Source organism: Macaca thibetana, chromosome 1 (assembly GCF_024542745.1).
Source record: "Macaca thibetana thibetana isolate TM-01 chromosome 1, ASM2454274v1, whole genome shotgun sequence".
In the NCBI taxonomy this organism is placed as follows: Eukaryota; Metazoa; Chordata; class Mammalia; order Primates; family Cercopithecidae; genus Macaca; species Macaca thibetana.
This window is the reverse complement of record NC_065578.1, coordinates 18599218-18621503: the sequence shown is the minus strand read 5'-3', so window position 1 is coordinate 18621503 and position 22286 is coordinate 18599218. Positions and strand designations below refer to the sequence as shown.

The 22286-nt window shown below is 53.5% G+C and overlaps 1 protein-coding gene across 1 annotated transcript; it reads right to left on the bottom strand.

Moving 5' to 3' along the window:
- Nucleotides 1-641: 641 nt before the first annotated feature.
- HTR6 (5-hydroxytryptamine receptor 6) lies at nucleotides 642-15914 on the bottom strand. The gene is made up of 3 exons (XM_050794021.1): nucleotides 14706-15914; nucleotides 2877-3035; nucleotides 642-2687 (listed from the first exon to the last, which is right to left on the bottom strand). Exons 1-3 carry the CDS (start codon nucleotides 15417-15419, stop codon nucleotides 2238-2240), a joined length of 1323 nt encoding a protein of 440 aa, XP_050649978.1. The 5' UTR covers nucleotides 15420-15914; the 3' UTR covers nucleotides 642-2237.
- Between the last annotated feature and the right edge of the window lie 6372 nt (nucleotides 15915-22286).

The window sequence follows — 22286 nt, the reverse complement described above, 5'->3', positions numbered from 1 at the left end:
GAGGCTGAGGCGGGAGGATTGCCTGAGCCCAGCAGTTCGAGGCTGCAGCGAGCTATGATTGTGCCACAGCCTGGGTGAAAGAGTGAGACTCCGACTCTTTTTTTTTTTTGAGACGGAGTCTTGTCTTGTCACCAGACTAGAGTGCAATGGCGTGATCTCGGCTCACTGCAACCTCCACCTGCCAAGTTCAAGGGTTTCTCCTGCCTCAGCCTCCTGAGTAGCTGGGATTAAGGCACCTGCCACCACACCCGGCTAATTTTTTGTATTTTTAGTAGAGATGGGGTTTCACCATGTTGACCAGGCTGGTCTCCAACTCTTGACCTCAGATGATCCACCCACCTCAGCCTCCCAAAGTGCTGGGATTACAGGCATGAGCCACCGTGCCAACTCCAACTCTTAAAACACAAAATTTAAAAACAAATATTTATGCAACTCTTGTTGCTTTTAAACTAAACTACCCGTGTCACACATGGGAAATGGAGGCTCTGAAAGGGGAAAGAATTTTGCTGGGGTCCCAAATTAAAGGGGCAGAATCTGGACCAGAACCCAGGACACCTACCCCCAGGCCTCCTCCCACTACACCAGCTGCTTCTCAAGCCCCGAGTGGCCCTTCAGTTGAATCCAGTCCACACGACAGCCACTGCCTTCAGCTAGAGTTTATTGAGAGTCCCCTTGGGCAGGCCTGGGGGATAGAGGAAGCCCCACAAGCACCATGGCCCCTCAATGGCCCGTGGCCGGAGCCAGAGTTGTGTCTCATCAGCACCAAGGAGAGCGCCAGGCCAGGTATGGAGGACTCCCTGGGAGTTTGTGTTGATGGAACTTGGGGGAGGCAGGGCTGAAAAAGGACCTATGGCAGGTAAACCGTGGCGACCAAGAGTTCCCCAGCCCCCTGCCCCCAGAAACCAAGGCCCCTGTGCCAGAGTCCACCTGCCTGCCTCGTGGGCCCCACCCACACCAGGGACAGCTCTTCTTCGACTCTGCTCTGTTGACCCAAGTAGCTACCATTCCCGTTTCTCTCACTGACCCCAGGGAAGGCCAGAGGGAGGTGGGCAAAGGGCTGGGTTTATCCCCATCAGTTGTTCTCTTCTAGGTCCAAGGACCCCCCAGGATCAAGGTAAACCAGTCCTGAGGCTGAAAAAGAAACTGCCACCTGCCCCTTTTGCCCCCAGGAGAGGCAGTGCAGCAGCTTGGGAGCTGGGAGGGTCCCTGAGAGATGGGGTCCCCACCCAGGAGCCAGAACAGGGAGTTGGGGAACCAGAGTCAGGCTGTGGGAGGCCAGGCCGGGGCTGAAGAGGGGGAGGCAAATGGAAAGAGAACAATGGAAAGAAAGAGCCCTTCCTGACGCACAGCCAGAGAGGCCAGGGGGCGGGATAGCGGGGGGTCGTAGCAACAGAACGTATCACTTAACTGACCAGGTACTGGGTGCTGGGCCCACATTATCTTAATTCTCAAGACAACCCTGCAAGATCATTTCTCTATCTTACAGATGGGATAACCGAGACTCGGAGAGGTTAAGTAACTCGTGTCTGGCCCCAGAGCTCATAGGTGGTAGGGCAGAGGCCCACATGTGTGCCTGCCTGCCTCCCAGGTGCAGCTGCTGCCACATATATACCAGGGTGGGGGGATTGGCAGGTCCAAAAACCCTCCAGCAAATCATTCTCAGGGTTACAGATCATCTAAGGCAGCACATCTCAGACTGTAACAGGCACGTGATTCACCTGGGATCTTGGTAACATGCAGTTCTGACTCAGCAGGTCTGGGCAGGGGCAGAAATGTGCATTTTGCACAAACGCCCAAAGGTGATGGCAATGCTGATTGTCCATGGACAACACTGTGAGTAGCGAGGGGTTCAGCCCAGCATTAATCCATGCCTGCGGGTGGGGGCATTCCCTGCTGTCCAGCCTGACAGAATGGGCAAAAGCCATGATTGTTTACACCCTAACCTGGACCAAGAGGTCCTTCTCCCCAACATCCGGAGTCCTCCAGCCCATCCTCTGCACACACAAGTTACACTCGACGGTGGAGCATCCTTCAGAACACGGTATCTGAGTCAGCTATGATCCCTGCAGGTAAGGGGCCTGGAGATGGCAGCAGGGGCCGGCTCTGCGCACCCCCCTGGAGCTCAGAGGGCTCCCAGGAGACTTGCAGCCTCCTGGTCTTAGCCAAGAGCTGGCCCAAGGCCTCAGGGTCTGGGTTCTGCTCAGTCCAGCTCCCCACTGGCCAGCCCCCAGCCCGGGTCAGTTCGTGGGGGTGCCAAGTGGATGCAGCCGCAACTTGGGCTCTGCGGGGTCGATGTTGAAGAAGTTGACAGCGGCAGCGGCCCTGGTGGGCAGCGGGGGGTCCCGGGTGGCCTCGCCAGGAAGCAGCAGCTGGGCCGTGAGCTGCAGGCCTGAGGAGCCGCCCGAGCCTGCGTCTGAGTCTGAGTCTGAGTCCGGCGGCAGGGGCAGCGGCAGTACCTGCTGTAGACTAAGGCCGGGCCGGGGGCCGCTGTGAGAGGTGCGCAGTGATGGTGAAGCCAGGCTGGCCTGGCGCTCCCAGGGACAGCGTGGACATGGCAGGAACCTGCCCAGCGCCCGCTTGAAGTCCCGCATGAAGAGTGGGTAGATGATGGGGTTCATGGTGCTGTTACAGTAACCCAGCCACGTGAGGGCATCGAAGAGGCCTGGGGAGATGCAGTCGCACACGGCCTGAGGGGAGGGGATGCGTCATGCCTGGTCCCAGGGCAGGGACCCAGGCCACCCTTCCCAGCATGGATGGAGCAGACACACACACGCACCACGAGAGGCAGCCTGCCCTCCCCTGTCCCCATGCCTGGACTGGGATCCAGGATCTCTCATGCAAGGGCTGGACTCACCTGCCCCCTGCTGTGGCATTACCTGAACTATATTGGCCACAAAGAAGGGCAACCAGGTCACAAAGAACATGCCCAGCAGGATGCCCAGCGTCAGGCTGGCCTTCAGGGCCTTCCTGCTATGCTTCGTAGCTAGACGCCTGCTGTCAGCAGACTCCACCCCTGGGCGTGGGGTCCTGGGCACCTGCAGAAAGGAAGGCCACACGAGTCAGTTGAGAAAGGGCCCCCATCTGACCCTGATCCTAGCCACAGACTGAGCTTCAATCCCGATTCTAGACTGAGCCCTAGTGCCAGGATTAAATTGAGCCCTGTTCCTTGACAGAGTCCCAGCTAGAGTCCTAGACCGAGCCCTGACCCTGACTCCGGGCCAAGCCCTGACATCAGCAATAAACTAAGCCCTGACCTTGGTCCCCAGCTGAAGCCTGACACCTACCATAAAGCCCTACATAACCAAGGTCTCAAACCAAGCCTCAACCGTGGACCTAGACTGAGCCCTGATCCTGATCCCACACTGAGCCCTGACCCTGACCCAGAATTTCATAAGGAGCTCTAGGAAGTGCAGTGAGACAGAAGAATACCTGAAACACAAATCAGATGGTTCAGAACAACCATCCCTGCAAAGACAATATGTGACACAGGCCAACACACACATTACAATGTGCCCAGCACCTTCCAAAGCCTTTAGTGCTACAGAAATCAATTGCAATTGACCGGGCGCAGTGGCTCATGCCTATAATCCCAGCACTTTGGGAGACCGAGGCAGGCAGATCACTTGAGGTCAGGAGTTTGAGACCAGCCTGGCCAACTGGGTGAAACCTTGCCTCTACTAAAAATACAAAAATTAGCCAGGCATGGTGGCAGGCACCTGTAATCCCAGCTACTCAGGAGGCTGAGGCAGGAGAATTGCTTGAACTCGGGAGGCAGAGGTTGCAATGAACCAAGGTCGTATCACTGCACTCCAAGCCTGGGTGACAGAGCGAGACTCCATCTCACACACACACACAAACACACACACACACATACACACATATCAATTGCAGTTGAACAGTACTTGAAAAAGAGGACCTATTACTGTCCAGAGCTTGGCAATTGCTTTGTATGTGGATTCTCTTCATATTTGGGAGCAATAGTCTTGCCTGGGCAATTACTCTTGAGCCCCACAAAATAGAAAGGCTTTTTTGAGAATGTGTGCACAAAGCCAATAAGTTTGCAGCTAAATCTCTTGTTAGGTTCCTAAGGATGCTGGTGACCTTGGCATTTTACAACTCAATTATACTGCGAACTGGCAGGCATCTCCATTCTCAAAAGTGGACAGGAAGAGGATGAGGGGGTAGGAAGAAGGAGGAGAAATAAGCTACTTCCCAGCAGCTACTGAAAGGAAGGCATAGGCCCGAGGAGGTTAGAATTTGACTTTGCTAACTGGCCGCCACAGTCCCAACGGGCTCTCTGAGCTGGATGATTCTTCAGCTCAGCAGTGCTCTTCACTTGTTAAACTTCATGTGCCCTTTGAAAAGCTAACAAAATCTACACACACACACACACACACACACACACACACACAAAACACCTCTCCCCAGAAAATAAAAGACTTATAAATTTTTATACACACACACAGACAAGAAAACAACATTCCACACTTTCAGAAGGTTCAGAGATGACCTTGAAGTCTCTAGGTTTCCACCAGAAACCCCAAGGAGTCCGTGAAAGCTGGGATGTGAAACCCTCCTCTAAAACATGTGTTTTTGTAATCAATGTGGATTTTCATATATTAGATTTACACAAAATGAGGCCCACCTCTATTTACTATTTAATGCCCGTGGGCAGTGGTGTGCACAATTCATCATGAGCTACGCAAATGGTGTGCGTGCTGTCTGGGAACACATCTGGGCTTTGACAGCCGGGGATTTTCCTGGCACTGGGATTTGCCCAGTTCCTAAATTGCACGAGAGCCCTGCTTAGTTCTTGAGGCCAGAGGTGGGTCGGATGTGGGGAGATGAGGTCAGAAGGAGGCAGGAGCGGAGCTAGATTCCCAGGCAGCCTTCCACAGATGGAAAGGTGGAGGAGGCAAAGCCAAGATGTGTCAACTCCAGGGAGCACCAAAGTCAACACCCGACCCCATTCTGCTGCGCATGCCCTCTCCTCCAGCCCCTGCTCTTTCTAGGCCTCCAGAGTTGGTGTCTTGTCCATGGTGCTGAAACCCCAACTACATGCGGTCTTTTCATAGGAGCTGGAATTCTAATTCTGAAATGGCAAGGAGGTCGCTGGGGCAGGGAGACGAAGCACATTGTAATCCCCATCCCTCAACATGTTTCTTCACGTGAAAACTGGTTGTACAAATATCAAGGTTATACAAATTCACAACAGAGGCCTTGGTTTCTCCCTTCTGTCTTGGTCTTGTACAGAGGCAAAAGCTGGGCTTTTAAGACAGGTGATCTGGCTTCAAATCATGCCTCTACCACTTACTCGCTCTGTGATCTTGAGAGAGCCTCTGTTTCCACATCTGTAAAATGGGAGAAATGATACTCAGCTTACGACGTCACTGTGAAGCTATGGATAATAAATGCATGCACAGTGTCTGACGTTGAGTAGGTGCTAAATACCTGGTAGCCATGTTGCTGTTTCAGTGTTGAGAGATTGGGGTGATTTTGAGCACTGTTGGGGACCCTGTCCTTCTGCCAGCAGCTCTGGCCTCCCCAAAGCAGCACAGATGCCAAGACAAATGCTCTGACTCACCATGCTGCAGCTCAGATGCTATGGTGAGAGGATGCTCTCCTCCGCCTCCACCCCATCATACACAAGTCTGCTCCAAAGTCATTCCAAGTTAGCGAGGGAGCAAAAGAGGGTTTTACTCTCCTCCCTCCTCTTCTAGTTTTCTCTCCTCCAGAGTGGACTCTATATGGCTTTTGTGACCACACCATGGTCAGCCTGGAGGAAGAGGCTCCTGCTTCCCCAAAAGAATCTCCTAAGACCTGCCACACCTTCAAATTGCTGCCATCAATGGGAATAGACGGCATGGAGAGGGAGGAGACACTGTCTCATCCAGGCATAACTCCGACCCTTAGTGACCTGGGGAGGACAGGGGACAGGAAGCAGCCTTGATCTTATCAGAGCTCTAGGGCATGGGGGAAACTGAGGCACTAGGGGGAATATCTCAGGTCAATCACTGTGAGAAGGAGCTCCAGAGAATGGGGTGAAGATGAACTGAGATTCCCTTTCTAGTCTCCCTGGGAACAAATCCAGATTTTTCTTTCTCCTCTGCTTTCCGGAGAGTTGACTCAAGAACACAGGCAAGAGGAAAGAGAGAAGGAAACTGAGACTCAGAAAGGGTAGAGTGTCCTCTGCCCTTCCCAAGGTCACACTATGCCAGCACAAGGCCTCCTAACAAAACCTGAATGGCCCCAAATCAGCATTAGGATCTCCATTTCTCGAGCACTTACTACACATAGGCATTTGATAGTCATTAGGTTGTTCAGTCTTTATGAGAGATAAGCATTGTCATCCCCATTTTGCAGATAAGACCACTGAGGCTCGGAGAGGCAAAATGACTTGCCAGAAGTCACACAGCAGGTAAGAGTTGAGTTGGGGAATCCGTCATTTCTGGCCCCAGGAACTCCACTCTGCCCACTTCACCAAGCTGCTTCCACCTTTGGAGATGGCATCCATGGGCCCAGTCAGGGTGGGGTTACAGAAACCCCACCACTGTCACCAAGAGGTCCTCATGGAGCAGAAGTCAATGGCAGTCACCAGTCCACACCACGGCATCTGACTGATGCCGGCATCACTCTTCCGGATTCTCTCTCCCCTGTAACCACCCCACAGCCCCTCAGGGCCATGTCCTGTCGTTTGCATCTCCCTTCTGTATCAGTGTCAGAGGGCAGCTGCCTGAAGGACAATCCAGGGCCCTTCCAGCCAGCAATCCCACGTACGGCTTCCAGCCAACACCTACATTCATGTCTGCACACTTGACATATCCAAGAATGTGTCTCACAGCACTACTTGTGATAGGAAAAAAATTGGAAACAGCTTTAATATCCATCAAAAGAACAGTGGTTTAGACTGGGCACGGTGGCTCATGCCTATAATCCCAGCACTTTGGGAGGCCAAGGTGGGCAGATCACTTGAGGTCAGTAGTTCAAGACCAGCCTGCAAGACCTAGAAGGACATATCGTAAATTGATGCATGTCCTTGGGAGTAAAAGGTGATTAGCTGGAATTTGGGGGTCTTTTCCTTCATCCCTATTGTTGAATTTTTAAAGTGTGTTTATGTATTCCTTTATGCAATTAACTTTATTTATTTATTTATTTATTTATTTATTTTGAGACAGAGTCTCACTCTTGTCGCCCAGGCTGGAGTGCAATGGCGCGATCTCAGCTCACCACAACCTCTGCCTCCTGGGTTCAAGTGATTCTTCTGCCTCAGCCTCCTGAGAAGCTGGGACTACAGGTGTGCACCACCACGCCCAGCTAATTTTGTACCTTAGTAGAGGTGGGGTTTCTCCATGTTAGTCTCAAACTCCCGACCTCAGGTGATCCGCCCACCTCGGCCTCCCAAAGTGCTGGGATTACAGGCATGAGCCACCACGCCCAGCCCACAATTAAATTTTTTTACCATCGTCTGATCATACTGTGAGAGTTGTAAGACAGACTCTGGAGCCAGACTGCCTGGTTTCAAATTCTGGCTCTGTTACAACCTAGCAGAGTGACCTTAAGCAAGCTATGCTTCCACTTTCTGTTCTGTAAAATGGCATTATAACAGCATCTGCCTCATAGGATTATAATAAGGATAAAATAAAATAATACACAGAAAGTTAGAACAGTGCGGCACATGGGAAGCCCCATAGAAGTGTTACCTATTGTCGTTATTATTGGTCTCTGGCTCAGCTGTTTGATAATGGTGGTGATGGTGCTGGTGACAACAGTGATGTTTTTCCCTAGAAAGGGTCAAAGTGGTGAGCTCCCCAGAAACATATATTTTACCAACAACAGGAAAAGAGAGGCACGAACAACTGTTGTTGTTTTAAAGATGGGGTCTTGGCCGGGCGCGGTGGCTCAAGCCTGTAATCCCAGCACTTTGGGAGGCCGAGATGGGCGGATCACAAGGTCAGGAGATCGAGACCATCCTGGCTAACACGGTGAAACCCCGTCTCTACTAAAAAAATACAAAAAACTAGCTGGGCGAGGTGGCGGGCACCTGTAGTCCCAGCTACTCGGGAGGCTGAGGCAGGAGAATGGCATAAACCCGGGAGGCGGAGCTTGCAGTGAGCTGAGATCTGGCCACTGCACTCCAGCCTGGGGGACAGAGCCAGACTCTGTCTCAAAAAAAAAAAAAAAAAAAAAAAACAAGAACGATGGGGTCTTGCTCTATTGCCTGGGCTGAAATGCAGTGGCATGATCATACCTCACTTCAGCCTCAAACTCCTGGGCTCAAACAATCCTCTCACCTCAGCCTCCTCGAATAGCTGTAACTACAGGCCACCAGGCCTGGTTAATTTTTTACATATATTTTTAGAGACAGGAGCTTGCTATATTGCCCGGGCTGGTCTCGAACTCCTGGCTTCAAAGGAGCCTCCTGCCTTGGCCTCCCAAAGTGTTGGGATTACAGTTGTGAGTCACTGCTTAACTGAAATTTGTTGAGCACTTACTATGTGCCTGGTAGTTTGTGTATATTATCTAATTGAATATTCAAACAGCCTTGTGTGATAGATGTCATGACCCCTGGAGCATAAGGAGGTAAAATGCCTTGCCCAAGGTCATCCAGCTATGAGAGAAAACAGGCAGGGCTTGAACCCTGACCAGCTATACCCCCAGACTCCTGCTCCAGCCCTGGCTGCACCAGGCTGCCTGGCTCTGAGCAGCAGCCGAGCCTGCCATGCTCAGCAGTGTCACTCTGCCAGTCTGTCCCTGGCTGCGCCCCCTCCTCCCCCTCACAGATATTTCTGTGATCACAGCCTCCTCCTCTGAGGAGGAAAGACAGAGATGGAAGGGAAGATGGATCACTAAGACAGAATGATGCTTAGTTGGGTGAGGAAGGGTGAAAAAAGGAAGGGGAGGAGGAAAAGCAGGAGAAATTGATGGCAGAGGAGAAGGGGGAGGGGAAGACAGGAGCACACAGAAGGAAGACATGGGAACTGAAGGAGAGAAGGGTGGGTGGGAGTGGGGAGGAAGGTGAGGTGTAGAGATGGGATGAGGTTATGGGCCACAGAGACCCAGAAATCCTGCCAGGAAGAGGAAGAGGCTGGGCCTCTCCTACTGGGCTCTCCCTCAAGCCGATGGCCCATGCTGCATCTCTGAAACTGTCCCTAACACCCTGGACCCTCCACGATCTCCCAAGGATGGCTCAGTGTCACCCACATCCAGGCGCCCACCTTCCACCCTGCTCCCAACGCACACACTCCCCTGCCTTGGCAGCATCTCACTCTGCCCCACGGCTCTTCCTCCATCCCCAGCCCACACTCCCAGCCCCAGTGCTAAGCAGGACCCCTTCCTCCCAGCCCTGAGGTGGTGGGAAGACCTGGTGGAAACGACTACGCCAACCAGTGGCCTCTTAAAAGCCCGTTTCCATAAATAGACATATGGAGAGGGGATGAAATGCTCAAGGCTGACCAGTTCCCATGTTCTGATCCCAGAGGAACTGGGGCCTTGAGACCTATGCCCAGCTCCTTTCCCTCTGCAGGGAAGCTAGAGACTGGAATGGGGCAGGAAGCCAAGGCTAAGTGGGGCTGGGCATAGGAAAAGGGAAGGGGTCCAAGGCACCCACATCTGATTCATTCTCATCACTTCCTTTAGGTCCAAACATTGAGGGGGCCTCCACCTCCAGGCCAGCTCTGGTGGGAAGAAAGGGGTGGTGACCCAGGAGGGCCAAGCAGAGGCAGCATCCCGGATGCAAGTTCCCAAAATGCCGGCTGTTCACCAGGCAATCGGGAAAACGACCTGCAGGAGGCTTGCTTAGGAGCGGAGTAGATTTGAAAGCAGGAACACAGGCAGAGTTTGGGCTTTCCAGAAAGCAGGGGGATTAGAACATTTCTGGCTTGAGCGGCCCCTGGGTCACTCTGCCTTAGAAGCAAGGCGCTGGCCTGAACAACCCATGAAGACCCCTCCAGCCTTTCACTTTGGGGCTTGGTGTGAGTTCTTTGCTTTCATCTTCAAACATACACAGTGAATAATAGATTTTGAATGTTTGCTGGGGGAGGCACCCCTTCTATATGCTCCATAATCCTCATCGTGATACAGGTTGATGATTAATGTCTGTATCCCTAACTAGAACAGATTTCAAGAGGGCAGGCACTGTCGGTGTCGTTCACCACCATATCCACAGCCCAGAACATCTGCTGCGCAAAGCAGACGTCAATACATGTCACCAAGCAAATGAATTCACACGATAAAAAGCTCAGGATCATGACACTCAAGAAGTAACTCTGAAAGGCATGAGAAAACAGCCAACCACAGGAACAGGGGTGGAATCCCAGACTCCCTGAAGCACTGTGTTCACTGCATTCCTCCCACAAATACATACTGAGCACCCACAATGTGCCAGGTGGCCCTAAGTCCTGGGACCATGGTGGAAAACAGGCCAGGCACGGTGGCTCACGCCTGTAATCCTAGCACTTTGGGAAGCCAAGGTGGGTGGATTGCCTGAGCTCAGGAGTTCAAGACCAGCCTGGGCAACACCATGAAACCCCATCTCTACTAAAATACAAAAAATTAGCCTGGTGTGGCGGTGTGCACCTGTAGTCCCCGCTACTCGGGAGGCTGAGGCAGGAGAGTTGCTTGAACCTGGGGGGCGGAGGTTGCAGTGGGCCGAGATCACGTCACTGCACTCCAGCCTGGGCAACAGAGTGAGACTCCATCTCCAAAAGAAAAGAAAACAGAAAAACAAGTTCCCCACCCTCACAGAGCTTAAATTCTAGAAGAAGGAAATAAACAGTAAATAAACAAAAATGGGTAGGTATAGAACACGTCAGGGGGTAGGAGGTGCTGCTGAGAGAAATAACTAAGGAAATGAGGACTGGAGAGGACCTGGGGAAGGTGGCAGGTGCTACTCTTGAGAGAGGGATTAGGGGAGGCAATTCAACAGAGGCTGGAAGGAAGTGATGGAAATTAGGGGGAGAACAGGGTGGAGACCTGAAGAAAGGGCGCTCCAACAGAAGGAACCGCAAGTGAGGCAGAACGGGCTTGGTGTGTTGAACAAGGAACAGCAAGGATGCCAGTGTGACTGAAAGAGAAGAAACAAACGGGATTACAGAAGGAGAGGAGGCCAGACAGGGTCAGAGGGCCAGGTGATGTGAGACACAAGGCCATCAGAGTAGAGGAATGACGCGGCAGGAACTGCGTTGTAAAGGGATCATTGGAGCCACTGTGGAAGGTTGAAAGAGAGCAAGAATGGAATCAGGAAGTCAGGGCCAGGCTCAGTGGCTCACACCTGTAATCCCAGCACTTTGGGAGGCCGAGGCTAGCAGATCACTTGAGGTCAGGAGTTCGAGACCAGCCTGGCCAACATGGTGAAACCCTGTCTCTACTAAAAATATAAAAATTAGTTGGGCGTAGTGGCACATGCTTGTAAGCAGCCTAGGTAGGAAGTCATACAGCCTGTGGGTGGCATTTTCAGTTACGAGACAAGATGAGGTCACTCATGGAGGAAATGTGGAAAAAGGACGAGATGCTCTGAGGACTGAGGCCCAGGGATGCCATGGCTGGGGCGGATCAGGAGGACCCAACAGAGGAGACCAGAAGGCACAGAGAAGAAAAGGGGCAAGGTGTGGGGTCCCCGAGCAAAGCATTTCAAGAGCATCACTGCCCACAGGCAGCACACCAGCACAGTGTGATGGTACCAACCAGATCTGAGCTTAAACCCCACTTACCAACTGTGCAATCTTGGGCAAGTCACCTCTCTCTCTGAGCCTCAGTTTCCCCACCTGTCTAACAGGGGTGCAGGTAGTACTTGACTCATTGCATGTTTGGGCGATTAATAAGCTTAGCTCGGTACCTGGTACACAGTGAGTGCCCACAGATTGTGGGGCTGCAGCTGTTAGCACCTGGGAGACTCCTGCCCAGGTTCCAAGACCACAGACTCAGGTTCGATCTTAGTACCAGCCAGTAAGATTCATGGAAAGAAAATCTGTGTGGTACCGGCACCACTGAAACTAGGAATCCTGATCTCTCCTGCCCCAACCTCACCCAGACCAGCCAACTTCTCACATCCTTAGTCACAAGAGCAGAGCTTCCTGCACTGTGGGAATGGAGATGATTTTAGATGGTAAAGGAACACCCCATAGAATGAGTGAATCACAGAGTGAGCACGTCAGCCCGTTACAGCTCTCTCCCAGCTCTTCCAGGTGCGTCAAGACAAAGTCCCAGGTTGATGCTACCATGCTTGTGATAGCTTCTAGCACGCTACAAAGAGAAAGCAGGCTCTAGGCTCATCACCTCAACCACACCAAGCTGCATTTTAGTGATAGGGCTGGGGCTTCTTCAACTTCACTGAAGTGGTGTTTGTGATCGCCTTCTGTTTATGGCGAGGGATACAGATTTTCCATTTCTAGAGGAGATAACGAAGTTTTCTTTCTAAACAAATTCATAGAAGCAAAAAGATAAAAGAGATGATTTAAAGAAAATGCTAAGAATGCCAGGCACCGGGGCACGCACCTGCAATTCCAGCTACTCAGGAGGCTGAAGCGGGAGCTCGAGGCCAGCCTGGGCAACACAGTGAGACCCTGTGTCTAATAAATAAATAAATAAAATGCTAAATGCATGTGAATTAAGTGGCTTGAGGTGTGGAGGTGGTGGTGGAAGAGGCATTAAGGAAGATATCCTCAGGCAGTTCTTGAATGCCTGAAGCTTGTGAAATGCTCCTTTACAAGAACCCAGGGACTCCTGTAACCCTAGCACTTTGGGAGGCCGAGACAGGAGGATCGCTTGAGCCCAAGAGTTCAGTGAGTTTTGAGCGTGCCAGTGCATTCCAGCTCTCCAGGCTAGAATGAGCCAGGATAAATTCTAGGCTGCAGTGAGCTATAATCACGCCACTGCATTCCAGCCCTCCAGCCTGGGTGATAGAGCAAGACCCTGTCTCTTAAAAAACAACAATAACAACAACAAAAAAACAAGAACCCAGGGTATATGGCCCAGGGCAGCCATCCCATCCCTGAAGAAGCAAATCAGAGTCCCAGCCACCTGCCAAGACTCAAGAATATTCTGCAGGGAGCATGGATGGGGGAAGGAGCAGGGCCGCAGCCAGGACTCCCAGTCCATGTGGGGCCCTGTCCCCACCAGGTGATGGGCAGGGGTAGCTTTGGGCCTCACCACTGGGGTGGGACAGGCAAGCTTGTCTGGGGGACTGCCAAGGAGGGTGTTAGCCTTTCACCCCTCTGCCAAGTCCCCATGTGCCCAGTGACCTCCAAGGCAACCCCCACCCTCCTAGAGCTTTCGCCACCCAAGGCTACACCAAAAGAGCCCAGCCTGGACTTTCCTCAAGACCTGCGACCTAAGTCACTGGGTCTCAGGCCTGGTCGGTCTACACTCCCACCCCCTCCCCGAGGGTGGACAATAGGAGTCAGGTGCACTGCGGCCTGGATGGCAAGAGCTGGCACTCACTTACAGACAATGCAAGGCCTTGAGCTAAGAGCACCTAACCCATTCTGAGGCACCGAAATGAGATAGGACCTACTATGCACAGTGGGGATCAAAACTGACCTGAATCAGGAGTTCAAGACCAGCCTGGCCAATATGGTGAAACCCCGTCTCTACTAAAAATACAAAAGTTAGCCTGGCGTGGTGGTGGGTGCCTGTAATCCCAGCTACTCAGGAGGCTGAGGCAGAAGAATAGCTTAAACCCGCAAGGTGGAGGTTTCAGTGAGCCAAGATCGCACCACTGCACTCCAGCCTGGGCGACAGAGTGAAACTCCGTCTCAAAAAAAACAAACAGAAAAACAAAACAAAAAAACTGACCTTGATATGTGTGACCCTCCTGGAGCTTATATTCAAGTCAGGGAGGCAGAATGAACAAGTCATTCTTATGACTTGTTCTTATGGAGAATAACAGGGGAGGGTGGATGGGCCTGCAGATAGGGTAGTCAAAGATGTCCCCTGGGAAGAGGGCAGCCGGGGGAAGAACATTCCAGGCACAGGGAACAGCAAGTGCAAAGACCTGGGCACAGAAGTAAGCCCAGTGCCTTCTAGAAGCATGAGAAAGGCTACAAGGCTGTTGTAGAGTAAGAGAGAGGGAGAGTGGAGGTGACACTGGAGAGGTTGGCAGTGCCGGATCCTGAGGCCAGATCCTGAGACAGGTTTTCTTTATCTGGAGCACAATGGGGAGCCTGAAGTCTGAAGCAGGGGAGCGACATGATCACTTCTTTTTTAATTGCTCCGGCTTCTAGGCAGAAGATGGAGAGTAGTGGATCTGCAGCAGAAGCAGTGGAGCCAGTAGAAGTCTACGCAGCCTCCCCAGTAAGAAGTGGCAGTGGAGATGGCAACTGTTTAGAGGCAGCACCAATAGGTCTCGCTAATGAATGGCATGAGGGTGAGGGAGAAAAGTATTTCTAAGTTCCTGGCATGTGATGCCGAAATGGTGCCATTTGCCATGATGGGGAAGACCAGGGAGGCAAAGATGGGGAGAGTTGGGCCACCATAAATTCCCTGTTGTACATGGTGCCTGGGAGAAGCCTGCCGCCTATCCTGACGGAGCTATCCTGTGCTGGGTGGGTCAGGCATTGGGTCTGGAGTTCAGAAGAAAGGTGGGTGCTCACAACTGCCACGCAGGGCCATGAGCAAATGTGTGCTAAGTGGGGATGCCCAGGGGGTTCCCAGGGGCTGCTCATTCCTCTGCATCCCACAGCCCAGGTCTCCCTGCATACCCCGGGTACCTGCAGTGTCTCCGAGGCCTGGCTGGCCATGCCGGTGGTGAGGGAGGCCACCTGCACGGCTTGCTTTCGGGCAGCCAGCAGGATCCTGCAGTAGGTGAAGCATATGGCACCGGAGGGCAGGAAGAAGGTGAGGCCCGACGCCACGAGGACGAAGGGCAGGCTGGCCAGCAGGCGGCACTGGCCCGGGACTGGGGGCCGTGCGTGGCCCAGCTCGTGCCAGCCCAGCAGCAGGGGCAGGAAGGAGGCGAGCGCGGCGAGGCTCCAGGCGCCCAGGACTAGCGCCAGGGCACGCGGGGGCGTCATGCGCAGCTTGTAGCGCAGCGGCGAGAGGATGAGCAGGTAGCGGTCCAGGCTGATGAGGCAGAGGTTGAGGATGGAGGCGCTGCAGCACATTACGTCGAAGGCGGTCCAGAGCAGGCAGAGGCCGCGCGCCAGCACCCAGCGCCCGTATAGCGCGTTCAGCATGGCCGGCGGCATCACCACCAGCCCCACCATCAGGTCGGACGTGAAGAGCGACACCAGGAAGAAGTTGGACGTGTTGCGCAGCGCGGGCTGAGTGCAGATGAGCACGATCAGCAGCGAGTTGGCCGCCACCGTCAGCGCGATGACCACGCACAGCGCGGCCGCCACCCAGCCGCTGCCCCCCGGGGCCGACGGCGGCCCCGCCCCCCAGGCCGGGGTGCTATTGGCGGTGGGGCCCGGCTCTGGGACCATGGGGACCGGGGGTGGAGGGTAAGGGCGTGATAGGGTGGTGGGAAGGCAGGTGAGGGCCCCGGCGAAGGGCAGGCTGGACGGGCACCGTCGGCGAGAGCAGACAGCGACTCACCACGCCCCCCGGGGGAGGCGAGTGGGGAGACATGGGCGGGGGCACTGGGTCGCGCTAGGTCAGGGGGCAGCGACCACAAGAGGACGCAGAGTGGCTATTTGGGCGCCCTCGGGAACGGGGCAAGGACACCTGGAGCAAACGGGTTGGAAGTTTGGGGAGGGGCACTCGATGAGCCGAGGCCCCTAAAGGAAGCGGCGGGAAGTCAAGCAGATGTCGGATGGGCGCCCCGGGGTGGGAGCAGAGAGTCCTGGAGGGGGCGGGCGGCAAGATAGGGTAGGGGCGTCCGGCCGGGGCAGAGCTCGGGGAAGTGGGAGCGCGAGGAGGTGGGCGCGGGGGGTGAATGGGCGCTCTCGGGCCGGAGCAGACTCCCCGCGGCCGGTGGGCGTGTGGGGTGCCAGGGTGGGGTCTGCAGGGCGGGGGCCTGGGGGCCGGAGCAAAGCCCCCCGGGGAAAGGCAGGTCTCAGCTGGCGCGGAGGCACCGGGATCGGGCTCACACTGCGCGGGGGTTCGCCGGGACCTCCAGGCCCCGCGGGAAGCGGAGGGCAGCGGCCGCGCGGCGCCCCCTCCCCACCCGGCCGCAGGGTCGCCTCCGCCTCCCGCCCGCACTGGTACCTGGGGCGCTCTGGCTTCTCCGCCGCCTGCGACTGCGGCAAGCGCCGCGGGGCTGCGAGAGGAAGAGGCGGCCGCGGGCCGGGCGGGCGGCGGGCCCGGGTCTCCCGAACCCGGGAGGCGCCGCGAGGGGCCCTCACGCGCGGAGGAGCGGCTGGGTGCAGCCCGGAGAGCGCGGTCTCCGCGCCGCGGAGCGTGCGTCCCGCCTCCCGGTGGGCGGGGAGAGCCGAGCCCTGGCCCTGCAGGCGGGCGGGGTCCCAGCACCCCGGGCCTGTGGGCCGAAGATCCGAGCGCCCCAGCTGCGCGGGGTCACCTTCCGGGCTGCGGCAGCCCCCGCACTCCCAGATGCCCCTCCCAACCCACACGGGGCGGCGGCGCAGGCGGAACTCGGAGAAGGGGGCTGTGACCTGCCTTTATCCAGGGACTGCTCCCTAATGGGTGCCTGCCCACTCACAAGGGGGTCACCAGGCTTTCAGGGGAACCAGGAGTTGGGAAATATTGGACAAATCGCCTGACACCTCTCTGGGCCTCAGTTACCATAGCTGTAAAATGGGTTAGTAATTCTGGGCATTCTTCATCGTTAGTTTGATCAAGAAGCTAACCTTTCCCTGCAGAAACCATCCCGATCGCCAAAGGGGCCGGGTACTAAGGATGAAGTCCCTGAGCTGTTGGCGCTCCTAGTCTAACAGAGCGTGAACAGATTTGAGAATCCCCAGGCCAGGTGGGTTAGAGTCTCTGCAGGCAGAGGCCTGGGGTGTTGTTTCCCCTGGTTGTGACCTCCCTCTGTATCTCTCCCCTCTGGCTGAGAAGAGTCTGCCTAACACTGCTGTGCAGGTTAATACTGTGGACTCTATTCATCCATTCGTTGAACAGATATTTAAGGCGCATCCACTAGAAGTCAGGCACTGTTCTGACCCATCAGGACCCTACAGTGGCCAAAACAAAGATCCGCACCTCCATGGAGCTTACATTCTAGTGGAAGGAGACAGACGATAAACAATAGGCATAATCAACATAGAAAGTGGGCCGGGCGCGGTGGCTCAGGCTTGTAATCTCAGCAGTTTGGGAGGCTGAGGCGGGCGGATCACCTGAGGTCAGGAGTTCGAGACCAGCCTGACCAACAGGGTGAAACCCCGTCTCTATCAAAAATATAAAAATTAGCTGGGCGTGGTGGCGGGCACCTGTAATCCCAGCTATTCAGGAGGCTGAGGCAGGAGAATCGCTTGAACCCGGGAGGCAGAGGTTCCAGTGAGCCAAGACTGTGCCACTGTCCTCCAGCCTGAGTGACATAGCAAGACTCTGTCAAAAAAAAAAAAAAAAAAAGAGAGAGAGAGAGAAGGAAAGAAGGAAGAAAGGAAGGAAAGAAAGAAAAGAAAAAGAAGAAGAAGTAGTAGTATAAAGAGAACAGGGTGGGATCATTTTTTCTCCACAGAAACAGAAAAATAATACTTCCCACATCGAAGGCTCCTGCGATGTCCCCAGGGGCTTTCCTACTCCTCCAGTCATTTATTCCCATCCCCACAATAATGCTGAGAGGTTCAGAGAGGCCAAGGGCCTTGCCCCAGATCACCAGCAGCAAGTGGTGAAGTGGAACTGAAACTCACATCTGCTCGATGCCCATGGCAAAGACAGCCCATCACAGATTGTCAAAAACCTCCCCACAGGCACCTCAGAGCCTGCAGCACCCACCCCCCAACTCTAAGCCGCTATTTGGTGCTCAGAGCCCCAGCCTTGCCCACAGAAACATCTTTTAAGCAGATAGAGGAGGCCTGTCCTTCCTCCTTGCCACCACACTGCACCACTGTGGCGACTTCTGCCATGCCCCCAAGGAACAGAACGTAGTACAGCAAGCCTGGGCAGAGAGTCAGAAAGACCTGGCTTGGGATCCCAGCTCCATCCCAGCTCTGGGATTCAGGGCCAGTGGCTCCATCTCCTTGGGTCGCAGTTTTCTCTTCTGTAATAGTTAGCAGAACAATACAGCACCCACCTCACAGAGTTGCTCACAGAGTTGCTGAGGGGATTAAATGACATTGATGTAATCTGTGTCTTTGGTACTATGTTAACGCTAGTTGGAAAACAGGCCAGGCGCGGTGGCTCACGCCTGTAATCCCAACACTTTGGGAGGCCAAGGCGGGCAGATCACCTGAGGTCAGGAGTTCGAGACCAGCCGGGCCAACATGATGAAACCTCGTCTCTACTAAAAATACAAAATTAGCCAGGTGTGGTGACGCACACCCATAATCCCAGCTACTCAGGAGGCTGAGGCAGGAGAATCACTTGAACCCACGAGGCAGAGGTTGCAGTGAGCTGAGATCACGCCACTGCACTCTAGCCTGGGCAAAAACAGCGAAACTCCATCTGAAAAAAAAAAAAAAAAAAATGCTAGCTCTTGGCCTTAGTGTTCCCATCAGCACAATCGTTATGCGTTCAACTCTGTGCCAAATCCTTGAGCCCAGGGATTTCTGATGTGGACAACGACAACCCTGAGAAGTGCTGTGTGGAAGGATTTGGGAGCCCAGCAACCTGGGATCATCATCCAGAGTCTGCCACTTGCTCTGTGAAGTTATGCAAAGACTCTCAAATTCTCTGCTGCTATGAAACCAAGCCAGTGGAGCTGTAAATGGGATGAGTAAAAAATTTTGCCTGATAAATGTTGCTTTGTAAAAATCTGTACGTAGTGTATAGAATATTAGTCTTTCTGCTTTCACTTTTCCACAATACTTGATATATTTTATTTTTAAAAAAAGACCTAAAGATTAGCCGAGCGTGGTGGTGCACGACTCTAGTTTCAGCTACTTGTGAGACTGAGGTGAGAGGATTGCTTAAGGCCAAGAACTCAAGGCTGCAGTGAGCTAGGATCACAGCTGTGAATAGCCACTGAACTTCAGCCTGGGTGACAGTGAGACCCCTGTCTCAAACAAACAAACAAAACTAAAGAAAACCTGGCAATAACTTTAACATTTGTTCATTCTGGGTGATGGATCCACTGATGTTTGTTAGAATATGATCTGTACTAAAATTTAAAATTTTATTTTAAGATTGGGCCAGGGTTGGGGTGCCACCTTGTGGCCATACTGTTATGATCTTGAACTTGAGACTTTTTTTTTTCTTTTTTAGTGACAAGTCTCGCTCTGTGGCCCAGGCTGGAGGCAGTGATGCTATCATAGCTCACTGTAACCTCAAACTCCTGTGTTCAAGCTACCTTCCTACCTCAGCCTCCCAAGTAGGTAGGATTAGAGGTGTGCGCTACCATACCCAGCTAAATTTTTTAAGTTTTTTGTAGAGAAAAGGTCTTGCTGTATTGCCCAGGCTGGTCTCAAACTCCTGGCCTCAAGTGATCCTCCTGCCTCAGCCTCTCAAAGCACTAGAATTACAGGCATGAGTCCTATACCTGGCTGAGACCTTTATAGACGCTTCGTGTGTGTGATCCTATAACTGTCATTTGGGTCATGAAATAATGAAGTCCTAGACCTCTTAACATTTCAGGATAAAGAGGGCTTTCAAGGATACTCAGCTTTTGCTTGATTACTTCTAGCCATGAGAGCTTCCTCCCCACAGGAGATAGCAGGTGCCACTACGGAACAGCTAAGTTTTAGCGAGTTGTCTGCCCCAGACCTCCATGCCTGTCCATACATGAGGACTGGGGCAAGCGCCTCATGACAGAGATGGAGAAATCAAGGCCCCAGGGAGGTAGCCAGCCAGCCCAAAGCTGCTCTGTGCCGGAAGACACTGAACAACTGGGTAAACTCCCTGAAGGCAGGGATCTGTCTGTCTGGTTCATGCTGGAGCTCTGGCACATATTAGGCTCTCAATAAATATCTGTTCAATGAATGAATAAATGAACAAAACTATCAGTGCAACACCCTGCAGCTTGGGCCAATCATTCATTCTCAATCATAATAACAGCTGACATCCATTGAGGTCGTACTAAAGCCAGGCATGTCCTGAACTCTACATGTGCACTGACTCACCTAACGCTCACTGCCACCCTAAGAGTGAGGTAGGTGTGACCATTATTCCCCATTTTGCACATAGGAAAAGTGAGCCTCGGAGATCTTATGTGACTTGCTCAAGACTATAGTTAGGAAGTGGTCCAGCTAAGATATGAACCCAAGCAGACTCAGTCTCCTCAGAGGCTTGGAGCAGAGGAAGGAAACCAATTGAGAGCTGGCTCCATACAGGCAAACGAAGTGGAAAGAGAGGGGCCTGCGTTGCTATCTGTGCTATCAGTGTTAATCCCTTGTAAAGACTTTAAGTCCCAGGCCGGGCACGATGGCTCACTCCTGTAATCCCAGCACTTTGGGAGGCCGAGGCGGGCAGATCACGAGGTCAAGAGATCGAGACCACCGTGAAACCCCGTCTCTACTAAAAATACAAAAATTAGCTGGGCATGGTGGCGCGTGCTTGTAGTCCCAGCTACTCGTGAGGCTGAGGCAGGAGAATCACTTGAACCCACAAGGCGGAGGTTGCAGTGAACCGAGCTCGCGCTACTGCACTCCAGCCTGGCAACACAGCCAGACTCCGTCTCAAAAAAAAAAAAAGACTTTTAAGTCCCTCCTAATTGGGGGAGGATGCAGTATGCAATTCCTTCCATCCCCGCAAGGTGGCGCACCAAGGGATGCTTCTCAATTGACGTCTCTCACGCCCGGCTACTCCCTCTCGCTGGGCTCCCACATCCAATCAGCAGCGCTTCTCACGGCCCTGCCTCTCCAACTCCACTGCCTGACATAACTGGCCCCATCCTCTCCCGCCTACACTCTTGCAGTCACCCCTGATGGCCGCAGCATCTCCCTCCTCCAACCTAGCTTAGTCTCCTGAAACCCAGCTTTGCACAGACACCTCTAGGGCACCTCAGTGCAAAGGGAATGAAGTCTGAACTCTGACTGGCATTCCAGGCCGCAGCACCCAGGCCAACCCACCTTCCTGCTTTATTGCTTTATTTCCAACAGACCCTTACAAGTTTCTTTGTTCTTCCTTCCTTTCCCTTCTTCCTGCTCCCCTTCCCCTTCCTTTCCTCCTTTTTTTTTTTTTTAAGACAGGTTCTCACTCTATCGCCCAGACTGGAGTACAGTGACACGAACATGACTCATTGCGGCCTCGACCTCCAGGGATCAAAGAATCCTCCCGCCTCAACCTCCCATGTAGCTGGGATTACAGACGTGTGCCACCACACCTAATTTTTTGATGTTTTATAGAGACAGGGAATCACTTTTCATTGCTCAGGCAATCCTCCTTCCTCAGCCTCCCAAAGTGCTAGGATAATAGGCGTGAGCCACTGTGCCCAGCCCTTATTTATCTGTGAATGCATACCCAGCTCTGTTCCAGACACAGGATGGAGGCAGGTCCTGCCCAAGACTGTGCTGCCATTAAGTGTCCAGATGTGATGTGAGGTCAGGAGTCAAGGGAACTGTGAGCTTATGTGAGTCACCTGTGCTTCCAGAGCCCGTTTCCCGCTCTGTAAAACAAAGGTGAAATGTCCCACTGTGGACTTGCTGAATATCAAATGAGTGGTGCCGTGCCCAAACTTGGTGTGGGCCATGAGCCGATGCCTGGGTTCCAGTCCTGCTGATGACATTTCTTCACTGCATGACCCTGGGAAAATGACTTACTAGCGCCTGCTCTTTATATGCCTCATCTATAAAATGAGGACAACATCCGCATCACTGGGCGGTGGTGCGGACTGGGCAAGGACCCGGCACAGGGCCCAGCCTTATATATTAATTTGTAACCAATACTTTTGACCATTTCCCCTTCTCCCAGGGGGCCAGGCAGGCCAGGCCCAGGCAAGGGCTGATCCTGGGCCACTGTGTGGGTGAAAAGACATGGCATGAGGCAAGCCCAGGAGACGAGGGGCCAAAATCCATGAAGCCCCGTTCTGGAGGCCCACCCAAGGTGTATGCGAGGCCAGAAACCAGCACCCAAGGAAAGAGGTGAAAGCTGGGGAGACAGGATCAGGAGCCAGGGGTGCACACGGCAAGCCAGGGAGAGGGCCACAAGGATGCAGAGACAGCGGTGACACTTGGGGGCCAGGCAGGTCTGCTCAGCACCCCACTGCCTGGGCCCAGGCCTTGCTACCCCTGGGCTTCACTGCCGGCACTTCTGGAGAACCTGGGTCGGCAGAGCCAGTCAGTGAGGAGAAGAACACG

Coding starts and splice junctions, on each gene's coding strand:
- HTR6 (XM_050794021.1), bottom strand. CDS start 15,419: ATGGTCCCAGAGCCGGGCCCCACCGCCAATAGCACCCCGGCCTGGGGG. Junction 3,036..14,705: donor AGGCCTCGGAGACACTGCAG/GTACCCGGGGTA, acceptor TCCTTTCTGCAG/GTGCCCAGGACCCCACGCCC. Junction 2,688..2,876: donor TTGTGGCCAATATAGTTCAG/GTAATGCCACAG, acceptor CCCTCCCCTCAG/GCCGTGTGCGACTGCATCTC.